Source organism: Anopheles stephensi, chromosome 3 (assembly GCF_013141755.1).
Source record: "Anopheles stephensi strain Indian chromosome 3, UCI_ANSTEP_V1.0, whole genome shotgun sequence".
Taxonomy (NCBI): domain Eukaryota; kingdom Metazoa; phylum Arthropoda; class Insecta; order Diptera; family Culicidae; genus Anopheles; species Anopheles stephensi.
The window spans coordinates 49354558-49368033 of record NC_050203.1 but is presented as its reverse complement, the minus strand read 5'-3'; the positions used below and the strand labels follow the sequence as shown (position 1 = coordinate 49368033).

General features: G+C 45.4%; 3 protein-coding genes and 1 long non-coding RNA gene across 6 annotated transcripts; 1 reads left to right on the top strand and 3 right to left on the bottom strand.

Annotated features, from left to right (window-relative positions):
* Positions 1–15: 15 nt before the first annotated feature.
* LOC118509060 (uncharacterized protein C1683.06c-like) lies at positions 16–1501 on the bottom strand. The gene is made up of 3 exons (XM_036049173.1): positions 1234–1501; positions 808–1169; positions 16–746 (listed from the first exon to the last, which is right to left on the bottom strand). Exons 1-3 carry the CDS (start codon positions 1301–1303, stop codon positions 162–164), a joined length of 1017 nt encoding a protein of 338 aa, XP_035905066.1. The 5' UTR covers positions 1304–1501; the 3' UTR covers positions 16–161.
* Positions 1502–1562: 61 nt separating this feature from the next.
* Positions 1563–4107, bottom strand: LOC118509059 (integrator complex subunit 11). Of its 2 annotated transcripts, XM_036049172.1 has the most exons (3): positions 4023–4107; positions 2357–3962; positions 1563–2016 (listed from the first exon to the last, which is right to left on the bottom strand). In XM_036049172.1, the coding sequence occupies exons 2-3, from the start codon at positions 3889–3891 to the stop codon at positions 1713–1715; spliced, it is 1839 nt and encodes a 612-aa protein (XP_035905065.1). In that variant the 5' UTR covers positions 3892–3962; positions 4023–4107; the 3' UTR covers positions 1563–1712. The 2 variants fall into 2 exon arrangements, with proteins under 2 accessions (XP_035905065.1, XP_035905064.1); XM_036049171.1 differs by having other exon boundaries at positions 2357–4107.
* Positions 4108–6255: 2148 nt separating this feature from the next.
* On the bottom strand, positions 6256–9122 carry LOC118509057 (slit homolog 1 protein-like). 2 transcript variants are annotated; one of them, XM_036049169.1, is made up of 6 exons: positions 8464–9121; positions 8197–8299; positions 7894–8127; positions 7562–7811; positions 6979–7488; positions 6256–6909 (listed from the first exon to the last, which is right to left on the bottom strand). In XM_036049169.1, exons 1-6 carry the CDS (start codon positions 8859–8861, stop codon positions 6377–6379), a joined length of 2028 nt encoding a protein of 675 aa, XP_035905062.1. In that variant the 5' UTR covers positions 8862–9121; the 3' UTR covers positions 6256–6376. The 2 variants fall into 2 exon arrangements, with proteins under 2 accessions (XP_035905062.1, XP_035905063.1); XM_036049170.1 differs by having other exon boundaries at positions 6818–6909; positions 6974–7488; positions 8464–9122.
* Positions 9123–9280: 158 nt separating this feature from the next.
* LOC118509058 lies at positions 9281–10193 on the top strand. Its single transcript, XR_004905838.1, has 2 exons — positions 9281–9546; positions 9836–10193. It is a non-coding gene; the product is annotated as an uncharacterized LOC118509058 (long non-coding RNA).
* The last annotated feature ends 3283 nt before the right edge of the window (positions 10194–13476 follow it).

Sequence of the window (13476 nt, the reverse complement as noted above, 5' to 3'; positions counted from 1 at the left end):
AGGTTAGAAACGCAATTTAATCTTGGCAACTTTTATTAAAATGGAAATGCGGCTTTAGAGTATATAAGCAACCCAATCGTGTGGCCGCACGAAGCTTTCCAAAAACTGAACGAATTTCCAGGGGTGAAAAATTGGTCTCGTTGACAGTTACGTTTTTACTTTTAACGTAAGTTAAGCAAATACTGTTTAATTTTAACTTCATCCATATTATCTATAATCGTTACATTACCGGTTCCTTCGTTCGCATGGTCCAGAACCAATTGGCCACGGGTTAGTCGACCGTTAAGCTCCACATCTCCGGTGTATTGTTTGCTTTCAACGATCAGATGGGGATGCGCCAGTACCATCGATACTAGTAAATCACACGGCATCCAAATGCGATCCTTTTCAGGCAATTTTTCCAACGCTACCCTCTCGACTTGGTTGAGAATATCAATAATGGTCTTGTTGCTACTGCCCAGCACATTCATGCGCCAATCGAAGCTTGTCACGAGGTTGGGCCGGAAGGCAGTTTCCCATGGTATCACAACGATAGGGCCCTGGTACGCATTGAACGTAATGCTAGCCGATTCCGGATCGTTGTAGAAATTGAATTCAGCGGCACTCTGCGTGTTGCCAATGCCATGCCGATTTCCACCCATCATGAAGATGGCCTTCAGCAGCTGCCGCGTGCTGGGGTACACTTTGAGCAACAGCGCCAAATCGGTTAGCGGGCCTAGATTTACAAAGATTACCTCGTTTGGATGCTGCAATGGAGGTAAGGGATTAATAGACGACTGCTCTTACGATCGTAACGCGCGTTACTACCTGTTGTATCAACGCGTTCAACTCAAACAGCGCATGTTTACCCTCCTGCAATGGAATACGCGATGGTTCACGATCGAATACAACATCCGAAAAACCGTCGGCACCAAAGTACATGTCCTCCGGGTTTACGAGCGGTTCGGGAAGCAATATTCGTTCGTCTGAACCAGCGTACAGTGGAATATCCGTACGCTCAACTGCGTCAAGTACCCTGAGCACATTGGTGACCACATTGGACACATTCGTATTGCCCTTGGTACAGCATATGGCAAGTATTTCCACCTCTTGCTTAGCTTCCAACAGGTAATACAACGCCCATGCATCATCAGCACCAGCGTCCGTGCTTATCACAACTTTCGTGCGATCTGCGAAAGATAATGAACGGGTAAATTGCCGTTTCTTGAGCGACTGTATGCTACGGCCGCTTACCAACACTATTTACATGGCCAATTAAGGCACAAAGCAGCGACAGCAGCTTAATGCAATCGAAAATATCCATTTCTTTCACTTCCGGCAGTTTCACTTGTGATGAAATCTTTGCACAAACCTCCCTGCAACAACTGCCTGCACCTTCCAGCCCGTGAGTTCTACTAATAACACAAAAAACGACGATGTTTTGTTTACGCAACGGCAAACAGCAATGGAACCATCCCCACCATAGCTCGGAGCATCATCAATTGCCTGTCGTGGGGTTCCTTTCAACACGCTCTTCACACGTGTGTTATTATCGCGGAAATATAAAGATAATTCATTTCAAGTTTGATTGCTTAAGGTTGCGTGTGCTGTTATTGAAAACATCACACTGGTTTTACGTGCCTTTACATGCTTCCACTTACACTGAACATCTTATTTAGTGTAAATTTTTTATTTCATTACCTCGATTCGCTTACCGACGAATCGGGCGCAGCTTAAAGGCTTTGTAGCAATCCGAGAATGTAGCTACCCAAATCCTCATCCTGGTTGACCCAGCTAACGTTGCAAATCTTGTGCGCACCGGCCACACTCGACTGGCCGCTAACCATCGGACCGATGCCGCCGCTGGGTTGCTGATCCTCTGTTTCGATCTTTATGTTAACGGACTCGACGTTGATGGAATTGTTTTCATTCATCGTGACCGTCCAACCGGACAGGCGTTCGTTCAGCATGTTGTACAGCTTCTCGATCGTACGCATCGGTGGTCCGGGATCATCCAGCTTTATCTTGGAGATGAACCTACGGGGAAATGGATTGAATGTTGAATGAGAGGGTGCGCGTAGAATAGAAAAAAGAAATGTTTTAGTAAGTTGTTAACAATTATACAATTTTTTAAGATGTTTGCGTAGTCCCACACATGCTATAAAACTGCAACGGAATCACAATTTATATAATTTTGTTTAAAAATTCGTAACAAATCAAGTAATTTTAAACGCGCTTTATTAAAGCACATTTACAGTCCAAATGATCTACTAAATATCTACAACTTACGGCAACATTGCTTTTAATCATTTCTTTAGGTTTTAGTTTTTTATGCACCAAAAACTGTGTGAATTCAATCAGGGATTGTAACCCTTACCTTATCACATGCCGATCGATTCCAGCTTCGTTGAAGATCTCGTCGATGCTCATAAGCGAAATTTTATTATCCTTCATCACCAGAATGCCGTGGATGATGCGACGCCGTTTTGGGTCCGGCGGCTGGGCGTTGTACTTTTTCACCTCGTCCTTCAGTATCGACAGCGACGTCTCGACCGGTATTTTGATCGGTGTGCTGATCGTGCACGTCTCCCCATTGGCGGGTGTGTAGCATTCGATTTTGAACTCTTCCCTGATCTTCTCCTTCAGAAACTCCATCTTGACCGCCTCGCCGTGTACAAGCATTACGTTCCGGGGCTCGCAAAACTGTATCAGCTGCATAATGCCTTTCGCATCGGCGTGCGCACTAAAGCTCATGTACTCGACAGACATTTTCACGTCCACCACCTGCCGATTTTCAAACTCAACCTTTTTCGCGCCGCCCAAAATCTTGTGCCCGACCGTACCCTGCACGCAGTAGCCAGGCATGATGACCATATTGTTTTCGTTGGGAGCCCACTTTTTGAAAATCTGCAGCGATAAACCGGCGTGCAGCATACCCGGTGTCGCAAACACCACCATTGCACCCGGATTGTCAATGTAGCCCTTATCGAACGGTTTGATGTGCTTGAAATCAAACATGTTGCGCTGCACGAACGTTTTACGGATTTTCTGATTCGTCCAGGTTATGAACATTTTGTAGTAATTGTTTGCCTTCTCCGTCAACCCGACCGCAAAGTACACCGGGTACTTCAGATTCATTCGCTCCCAGTACGTTTCCAGTAAAATACAGAGCTCCTGAGCGCGGCCAAGTGCAAACACCGGTATCAGCACCTTGCCACCCTTTGCCACACATTCGTGCACCTTCTTGAGGAAGTCTCTCTCGCGGCAGCGTTTAGAGTCCCGGATCGTGGTGGCGTATGTACTCTCGGTGATCAGCAGATCGGGTTTACATTTATCGATCCAGGCTGCACCCAGGTGCCGGTCGGGTGTCATGTTGTAATCGCCCGTGTACACTACCGACTGTGAACCGACGCGAATCCAGAACATAGCCGCACCGAGTACATGACCGGCGTAGTACGCTTTTATCTCCAGCTCGCTGTCGACCATGACGCTTTGATGCAGTGTCACCGCGATCACCTTCTTCATGCAGTCCTTGATCATTTGTGGTGTGAAGAAGTTGCTTTCACCTTTCCGCTCCACGGCCACTTTGCGCATGTCTTCCAGCAGGATCGGTGCGATCGCTTTGGTGGGGTGCGTCATGTAGATGGGTCCCGTGTAGCCGACCATCTCCGTCATGTACGGCAGTGCGCCACAGTGATCGAGATGAAAGTGCGATATGATCACGCAGTCGATGTGATTCGTTATCGGGCCCTCCGGGATGATGAAGCTAAAGTCGGGAAAGCGGCGCTCGTCGTTGTAACCCATGTGCATCCCGCAGTCCAGCATTATGTTTTTGCCAGCCATCGAAAGCAAAATGCAGCTGCGACCGACATCCTGGCCCGCACCGAGTGGTGTTATTTTGATGTCCGGCATTGCTGCTGGACATACCGATGAGATCCAGCGAATATGAATGCGATTGCTTCTGCCACACAATTAACTTTGTGCTGCGGAGTAAAAATGTACAAATGCACAACAAAACTCGGTAAAGAAAGATATTTATTTACGGTTGCCGCTTGAAGCCAACAAAAAACACGATTTTCGGCGAGACGTCAAAATTGTGTCGTTTGACAGCTGTTGCTAAACTCGTGTACCCTACGACCATTTCTACTTAGGCAGCGCTCTAAAACTTGAGAATGCTTAGGCAGTGGTGTATGATGAACTGTCGTAGATTCGGCTAAAGTCTGAAATAAGGGCAAAATTCGGTAATAGACTCGAAAAGGCCCCCCCCCCCCTGACAAAATTTGTGGTAAAAGACTCGAGAAGGCCCCCCCTAGAATCCCCTTTTGTGTGCAGCAGTGTGGCCTGTCATTTTTGTTGTACAGTGGGATTTCTGTATGGTCAAAACCCATTTGATATAAACATTGTGCATTGTTCCTTAATACTGTTAATACACAGCGAGCAGAACTTGATAAAAAAAATTGTAACAAGTGGTTTGAGATTATGATATTCTTATGCTTCCTCCTTTGCTGAATATTAATGCAAGGTAACAAGTATATTAATGCAGAATATTAATGCAAGGGGCGGTCCGGTGGCCGAGGCGACAGCGGCGCCGGTCTTCACACGGCAGGGCCCGGGTTCAAATCTCATCCAGACCGCCTCCCCGTTCGTAAGGCTGACTACTTTTCTACGGGTAAAATTAAGTCATAGAAAGCCAGAAATGGCAAGCTGGATGGAAGGTCTTTCGAGGTTATAGTGCCAAAGAAGTAGAACAAGTATTCATCGAATTACTGTTCCATTACCGTCCGAGAACGCCGTGCATGTTTTTGGCCCGATTGTTCACCCCTAGTGCGACCGAAAATTAGTACAAAGCCCCTGTAAGCCAAAATGAATGGTAGGGTTAGCGGAGAGAGGGTTTTAATCAAATAATAACAATATTTTATTCGACTTTCTTCAACCAATTTTGACCACACTGAAAGCACACTGTGAAGCTTTCGCAACGTGTACTGCGGATTGCATATCTTTAGGCGTATATCCTATAGTGCCTAACAAATTTTATCAGGGGGGCCTTCTCGAGTCTATTACCAATACTTGTTATCTTGCATTGATATTCAGCAAAGGAGGAAGCATAAGAATATCATAATCTCAAACCACTTGTTACAATGCATTTTATCAATTTCTACTCGCTGTCTATTAACAGTATTAAGGAACAATGCACAATGTTTATATCAAATGGGTTTTGACCATACAGAAATCCCACTGTACAACAAAAATGACAGGCCACAGTGCTGCACACAAAAGATTCTAGGGGGGCCTTCTCGAGTCTTTTACCCAAAATTCTGAAGTAAAGGGTTAAAGTCTGGAACTCCCCACACTGAAAGCACACAGCACAGAAGCTTTTGCAATGTGTACTGCGGTTTGCATACTGTTTAGCGTATAGTGACGAACAAATTTCGTCAGGAGGGGAGGGTGGTGCCTTCACGATCCTTTTACCCATTGCAACAAGTGATTTGAATTGTTGATATTCTTATTTTTCCTCATTTCCTGAATATGTATGCCCGGTAACAAGTGTCCATCGAATCAATGTTCCGTTGCCGTCCGAGAAAGCGGTGTATTTAATAAGTCCTTTTTTCCACCCCAAGTGCAACCGAAAATTAGTTCGTAGCCCCTGTTAGCCAATATTTCACTCGACTTTATGAAACTATTTTGACCACACTTTGAAACTTTCGTAACGTGTGCTGCGGATTGCATACATTTAGGCGTATATCCTATTCTCGAGTCTTTTACCCAATTTTTTTCACTTTAGCCGAAAGGTCTTGGCGTACAGGAAGGAGGTCCAAATTTGAGCCCCAGTCCTGCCGAGTGAAGACTGGCGCCGTTATAGCCCCTCCCACGGGATGGCCCTAATGTTCAAGTATACTCCACTTTACTGAACCGATTTTGTGATTACCGAACCACCCTGTATAGACGATGGTGGAACAGATGGCATCTCATGCGCCAATTCGGCAAAATCGGTGCGGTAATCAAAATCCTGTGTGAATAAAACCTTAAACCAAAAGTATTGGATGAGAGATAGCAAGCCACGCTCAACGAAATGTTTGACCACTGGATGGTTATCGATTGTAGCATTGCGTTGCATACGTTCAGGCGTAAATCTGCTTTTTCGTCGAAACGCTCATAAACGTAGGCAACCTATCGACGATCACAGCGTTACATCATGTTACACGAACGAAAAGGATAAAGTCTGATAAACAATAAGCAAATTTCTTTATCTAAACAGTTGAAAGCGAAAAAGGCATCTTGGATATCAACACAGTTCATTGCTTATTTGAAATTTTATTTGGTATTCTAACTATTCTTCCCAATTATTATGAGTAATTTTAATAATCTCTGCTTTAAATACTAGGGAGGCTTATTGAATTTAGTACATATTAACCGTTTCGTGCTGTGGTTGTGTATCCAATGTACACTCTGCATAAGGCGGCGGAGGACTTTCGCCTAACGTAGTATCCCCATCTTTGCGTGATCGTGGGCTACGCGTAAGCGTTCCGTGACCGTTCGGTCGTATGCTTATCCATGTCGGTTGCAGATCGTCACTTAGACGAAAGGAAGCATCCGGTTCGTCCGTAGGTACCCGTTCTCGTCCGTGATAGTTGACGTCAAACGGATGCTCCCACAGTCGTCCAGTGTCGGAAACTGCACGAGGCACCACATTCGTCACTTCCCGTGGCTCATCACGTATCTGAGTGGGTGGAATGTATCGGTTGTTGATGTTGGCGAGCTGCGAATTGCTGCGCACATAGCGTGGTTGGCGTTTGGAGAAAAGGTTCACCAAAAATTGTCGCGTGTGTTCATGGTTTCGATAAATTTCGTCATTCTGTGGTACGGAAGCTCGTACCGTGCCCGGGGCACGGTCACTTCGCGTGAAAATTGGTGATTCGTTTAAACGTGTGTCTAAAATGGGGGAAAACAGTTGAATTAATTTCAGCACGTAGTGCACAGGTCGTCATGATCGGACATTACGTTCAAACTGATTGCGCCCTCGAATTTCTCTTCTCAGCTCACGATGCAAGCGCCTTTGGTCGGGACCATCGTTCGCTTTCTTCTGCATGGAACGTTTGCGGCAACTGCGAACCACCCAACCGACGGTGTATGTTAGGAAGGAACCAAGCATGAGACCCACCAGCACGCCACCAACGAACACTCCCGTGCGCAAATATTCACTGCATCGGGTGTTTTTACGAGTGAGTTGCAGCTTATGTGCGTGATACAGTTCACTGTACGCTCGCTGACATTCGACGAACTGTTCGCAAGATTCTTTCGATGCATCGTGTTCCAGGTCGGTGAAGGAGCAGGTTTTGTTCATAAAGCTGGGCCAAAGATCTTCCCCGACATCTCTAGGCAGCGGCGATCTTTGTGTGCCCCAAACCTCTTCAATCGCTACATCGTGACGCTGCTGTTTCCGATCGTTCAGCGTAGGATCTTCCATGATTCTTTCAAACCGATTACCCTGATAATGGAGATCGGAGAGCACTGCAATCCGGTATGGGACAGAATATAATCGTTCGATTAATGATATTAAAACATGGCAGATCTATCAACTTACAGCAACTATCCACAACGGTAGCAGGCACTCTCGACTTTATCCATCGAACCGTATTTCGCACGCCTTCCGTTTTGCAGTCCCATCGATTGTCGAGCAAATTGATCGAGGTCAGCTTTCTCAGGTGCGCGAAAGGAACCGTAGCCAAGCTATTCATGATGTTCCTCGACAGATCCAACGACTGCAAGTTCGGTAAATCGATAAACATCGTATCGAAAACGTGCGGTATGCGACAGTTGGAGAGATGAAGAAACTAAAAGAAAACACCGATCAATGTTCGATTGCGTTAGCGTTAGGCACGATCCAAACGAAAAGAATACAGGCGATATACCAACCAGTATAGAGTAGCTTTTGAGGAATGGTGCATCTGGCAGCATCATGAAATTGTTACCCGAAAGGTTCAGATCGACCAGCTGCAGGTTGCGCTCAAACAGTTGCTCGTTAAGGTGTTCCAAACGGTTGTACGATAGGTCCAGCGTTGTCAAGCGCTGCTGGCTGGCAAATGCATCGAGGGAAATGGTTTGGATGGAATTTTCCGACAGGAACAGCTTCACTAGATAGTCGTAATGCTGCAGAAGAATTGAACGTGAATGTGTTAGCACGGGGACAGGTACTGCAAACTGCATCGTCTCTCTTACCATGAAGTTTTCATTCTCGATCGAGGATATGATGTTGATGCTAAGATCGAGAATTTCCACATCGTACGGCACGTCCGTGTATGTGTTGATAAGCTTTTCATTGCTATCAGCGCGAAAGAAAACAACCGTATAAGTGTGACAGACATTCGGTTAGCGTTGTTTAATCAGCAGAACACGAAGATAACACACCGATAGCTGACTAACTTTGTGGTAAGTGCATGCAGCGAGTGCGAATGCTGATAGAATAAAATATTGTATGACGCATACCTACAATCGGCCCGTTTTAAATCTTCGATCACATCACAGGTACATATTTTGGGGCAGAATTTTCCGCTGCTGCTGCCTGAGCTTTCACCTGTGCCAACACTACCTGCTAAAACGATTGCCGGAAGGCTTATCGCAATCAGCAGCAGTACGGTTGCTTCCGGATGGAAGCTATTCGAATTGTAACACATTCTTGCCATTTTGAGGACGCGTGCAATTGAGCAGGTCACGAGGCTTTTAAAAACGCAGAGAGCACGATGGAAAGAGGGAGATAGGTAGAGAGCGACAGAAAGGGGGAAGTGATCCGGAAGTACGGTCCGGAAGTATCGTTTCGTTGCAGGGTTCGTTTTGTTCTGACTCGTACTGTCACTTTCTATTAGAAATAGTACGATCTCACACATACACACACATACACGGTTTTTCACATTGTCTTTGCTGGTTGTCACATTTTTGTCACGAAAAAAGCACCTCGTTTTCGAAAATTCTGTCTGTCTGCTGGAGCAGAGGTGAAGTAACGCACTGAGCCTGACACCGTGGATCGACACATTGTCCTCGTTGTAGCCACTGTTATCGTGTGCGACGGATGGTACCGTTGATATTGTACCTGGTGATAAGATAAGCTGTGTGCAGCTCGCATGCTCCGAGCAGTGGCTGTGTTGAAAGTTTAAAGCCGTTGAAATTGTATTGTAGTTGTTGCAGAAGTAACAAACACATTTATGGCGTGGAGTGATAACGAACACTAGTGACCTGGAGTTTCTAACACCATTACGTGCGTGGGTGCTCTAGGTAACGAATTGAAAAAACGAAGATGCACTGCTACTGTACGCACAGGTGCCAAGGGTATTTGTTTGTCTTGGAAGCGGTTGATTCATGCCACGACGTGTTTGGAGCACGTGTATGCACCTTACCATTTGCTGATAAGAAAACTTGAGATCGATGATGTATGCCATTGGGCAAATGCATCTGTGCATTAGTCATATCCGATTGAAGAAGACTCCCTTTCCTCTAGAATGCAGCTAACAGTCATTTGGATAGAGTCGCTAAAGGAAAAGGTCGAGGGATTGCAATAGAAGAATTGATTTTGCTGTGAGTTCTATCAATGAGCAAACACAATAATAGAGGACTGATGCCGGCCACCCAACAGTGTTGTGCGACTCTTCAAAAGTAGCAGAAGCTTATGAAGAAAACCCAAGCTTTATCGTCCGGAAGTTTTATCGCTACGAATCTTTCACGAAGGAGTTCTAGTTTCCATCGAAAGGGTGCAAAATATCCTGGGAGTTATGAGGGGTGTTCCCTCTGGGCTCTATCATTTACTTTTTAATGTCTGACCAAGATCGAGTTTAGGATTAAAAACATTTATTAAATCTTATTTCAGCGACACCGAGAATTGCACCTCTCGCAGTCACAAAGAGAAAATGCGTGGCTGCATAACCAAACGCCGGTGTCACGGTGTCGTGATGCTTCAGACGGCCTGGTGTCCATAGTGGCCTTTTACCACGTCGCGACGCTTTTTCATCACAACGGGCCACTGTTCCCACAATCGGAACTTTGGAAAGTGTGACAAGTTCGACATTATTTATTAAAACACTCGCCGTTTGGGCGGTCCGGTGATCAAGGCAATAACTGACCAATCTCATCGGTGACCAATAGAATTTTTCGAACGACTAATATTTATCATTCGATAACAATACGACCAGTTCTAATGAATAAAAAAATCTATCATACTACTATTTCTAACCTGTCAAGATCGTTGCCGATCGTCAAAAATCTCGTTTAAAAGCTATCGTTGCATGCAACGAGCAAGAAACTAATAATTAAGCAATATAACAAAGCACTAAACAAACTAAACCGAGTAATTGCTTCAGCAAACGGCCTAGATATCTATCAATTTCTTCTTCTTTGGCCTAACGACCTCTTAGGCCTGCCATTTCTGGCTTACTATACTTAATGATACCACGTAGTTGGATAGTCAGTCCTCATTACGGGGGAACGATCTGGATGGGATTTGAATCCTGGTCCTGTCGTATGAAGACCGGGACCGTGGTGTCACAACACCACCGGGTCGCCCATTTATCATTTTAAAAAGACAAATTGATGCACTTTAGATTCGCTAAACGACGTGAGTGGTTTTAGCAGGAAAGATAATTTAAATCCTGTTTCGGTTCTCGGGATGTCTTGATCTGCCATTTCTGGTTGCCTTAAACCTGCACAGTCAACTTCAGCTCAATTAATACATAATTTACCATTGAATATTTATTTACCGTCATGAGAAAATAACATAAAAACGCAATGAAAGCTTCATGAGTCAAGCAAATAAAGCAATTGAAAAAAATGGAACCGAGCAAACTTATTACGTTTAGTAGCATTTCCACACGAACAAAATAAATGAAGCTATAAGCTAAAACTCAACCACCAAAGTCCGAGTCAAAACGAGCCCACACACAGCAGCAACCAACAACAAAAACAAAACAAAAATGGGGAAAGAAATTGTTCCTTCTGCACTAAACCTTAGCAAACTGCACGAAGTGGCCTCATCGGCTTAAAGCTCGACCAGCAGCATAATAGCACACCGAAAGGGTGCGCTGTACACCATGGCTAACCGGCTTCGTCCGCACGACCAATTGCCAACGTGTTTCAATGGCGGGAAACATCAAAGGGCAAGACCGCGAAATCCGAAGCCGCCGTACAGTGCCGCCCGGCTTGAAATCGCCGGCGGTCAGATGGCGGTTCGATGCTCTGTGAGGCCCTGACTTTGGTTCTCTCGTGACACATGGTGTGTGTGTGTGTGTGTGTGTAGACACGATGGGAACTACAAGCGAGGGTCTGCCTTCAGCAGAAAGGCATGGGACAGGACGCCATCAACTAGTGCCATTTTCTTGTAGTAATAATTGTGCCTGCGAGTGACTGTGTGTATGCGAGCAATTTAATACTGTTTAATTTAATAGCAAGTGTTAGTGCAACGAGTTTTGGACGTGGACGCAAGGGACAAGTGGTAGGATTGCATTCCTTTTGGTTTTTGGTTCATATGTTGTCCAGTGTCTAGGAGTGTACTCGAAATTGTAGTTTAATAACGCGCCAGATGCGTGTTTGCCAACTTCCCCATGCAGTTTTACAGTGCTGTCTATCGCACATAGCCGGGTGCTTCCCGTAGTTCCGTAGCTGCGTTCACGCCCAGAACAAAACCCGACAAATCACTCCATATGTGGCGGCAAACTTCAAAGCCACACGAGACTCATTTATTTCGCTGGTAAGGTACGCCTACGGTTGGACACGGACATGACAAAAGACGAAGAGTGTACAGCCATCCAACCACACTACCCTGTCCTACACACTAGGTGGCACCATGGCGTTGTCTGGATGTGAAGATGCAAACCGAAACCGCGTTGTTGTTTGGTGGAAAACATCAGCTCTAGGTATGGTTCCGCTGGCGCTATTCGCATTTGAGGCCAGTTTTAAGATATTTCTTTCACTTTACCGTCTTTCAAAAACACAGCCATGATGTGCAACCCTTCGTGTGGTAGGGAAACAATCGGAGGCTATTCACTGCTAATATTCGATTGGGAATACCCTTCCTCCTTCCTTTGGTTGGGCAACTGCCATTCGGCCGTTCGGAAAACTCGCACAAGTTGCTTGGGCGGGTCTTTTTCCAACCGGTTTCCATGCCGGGCAAGGCGGCATGGTAGCTCGTGTTGCCTGCGGCTCAACCATTCCGTCAGAGCAGCGAGCATAATTACAAAGAACAATATTCCGAACGAAACCATAATAATTCACACCCCTTGCAGGCACTCACACTCTCTCTCTCTCTCGCACAGCACAGTGTCCTGGCCATGTTCCAAGTTCTGGGCTGCCGGAACCCTTTAATTAAGATTTCAACCGAACGCTTGCTATCTTCGAAACTTCGGGCGACTCCATTCCCAACGGTCCATCTCGAACTCTTTCGTACCGGGAACATTTTGTCCACCTTGATGTTCGTGACGTGCGGGCAGAGGATAGAAGGTGTAGGTTTTCCAGCAAACTTCCTTCACCCGTTTGTGCTCGAACAGGAACAATTGCATGCGAATCTTTCTGTGTGGTTCAGGAATGAAAATGAAATTGTGTCCGACAAAACGGTCCACAATTTTGTAGGAAAATGGTCTCGTGTGTCCTTAGTATTCAGCGTGTTCCAGAACCTGGAACTAAAATTTTCTCTTCTACATAAAATCATAAACTGAAGCGAAATGTATAATGTATAAATGTCTCTAGAGGTCTCGAGCTGCCATTTCTGGCTTTCTGGACAGTTAGTCCTGTGCACGGGGTGGAAGTCCGGATAGTATTTTATCCTAGGTCCTGCCGTGTGAAGACCGGCTCCGCTGTCTCCCCTGCCATAGGACTCATAATCATGAACATGATCTGTAGAATTTGGAACCAAATTAACGGAAGATATAGCTTCGGTTCTAAACTATAGCTTGGACAATATTTAGAAATTAACGAAAAGCAACATACAACATAACCCCAATATTTTCGCAAGTATTAAATGAGAAGTTCAAAGTAAATTATAGTAGAACTTTCGTTACTGCTTTGATAACACTTCTTCCCCTTAGCTCATTCCAAAGAAACCGAAGTGAAGAACAAAAAAAAACGGTATCAGCTTCCAAAGAAACAATGGACATTGTGCCGAGGCAAACAGCCGTCTCGAGCAATGTAGCAATTTACATAACAATCATAAGATATTCTCGTACTCGAGCTAAAAAGCCACAGGCTATGGCGAACGGCTTGCCATGCTCGTACGCAATGCTCTGGGTATGTGTTTCGCATGGCCTATCGAAGATACATAAATTAATGTATCATTTTCATGTGGCCGACGCGAGACCCATATTACTAACGCTGTGGCTGCCTCCGAGCGTTCCGAGTGCCGGGTGTCGAACCTGATGCCGGGTGGAGAGCGAGACCAAAACAGAAAACAACAACAACAACAACAACATCACGTAATAATAATCTAAAGTTTAAGAAGCGGTGTGGAAAAAAAAGATCGTGAAT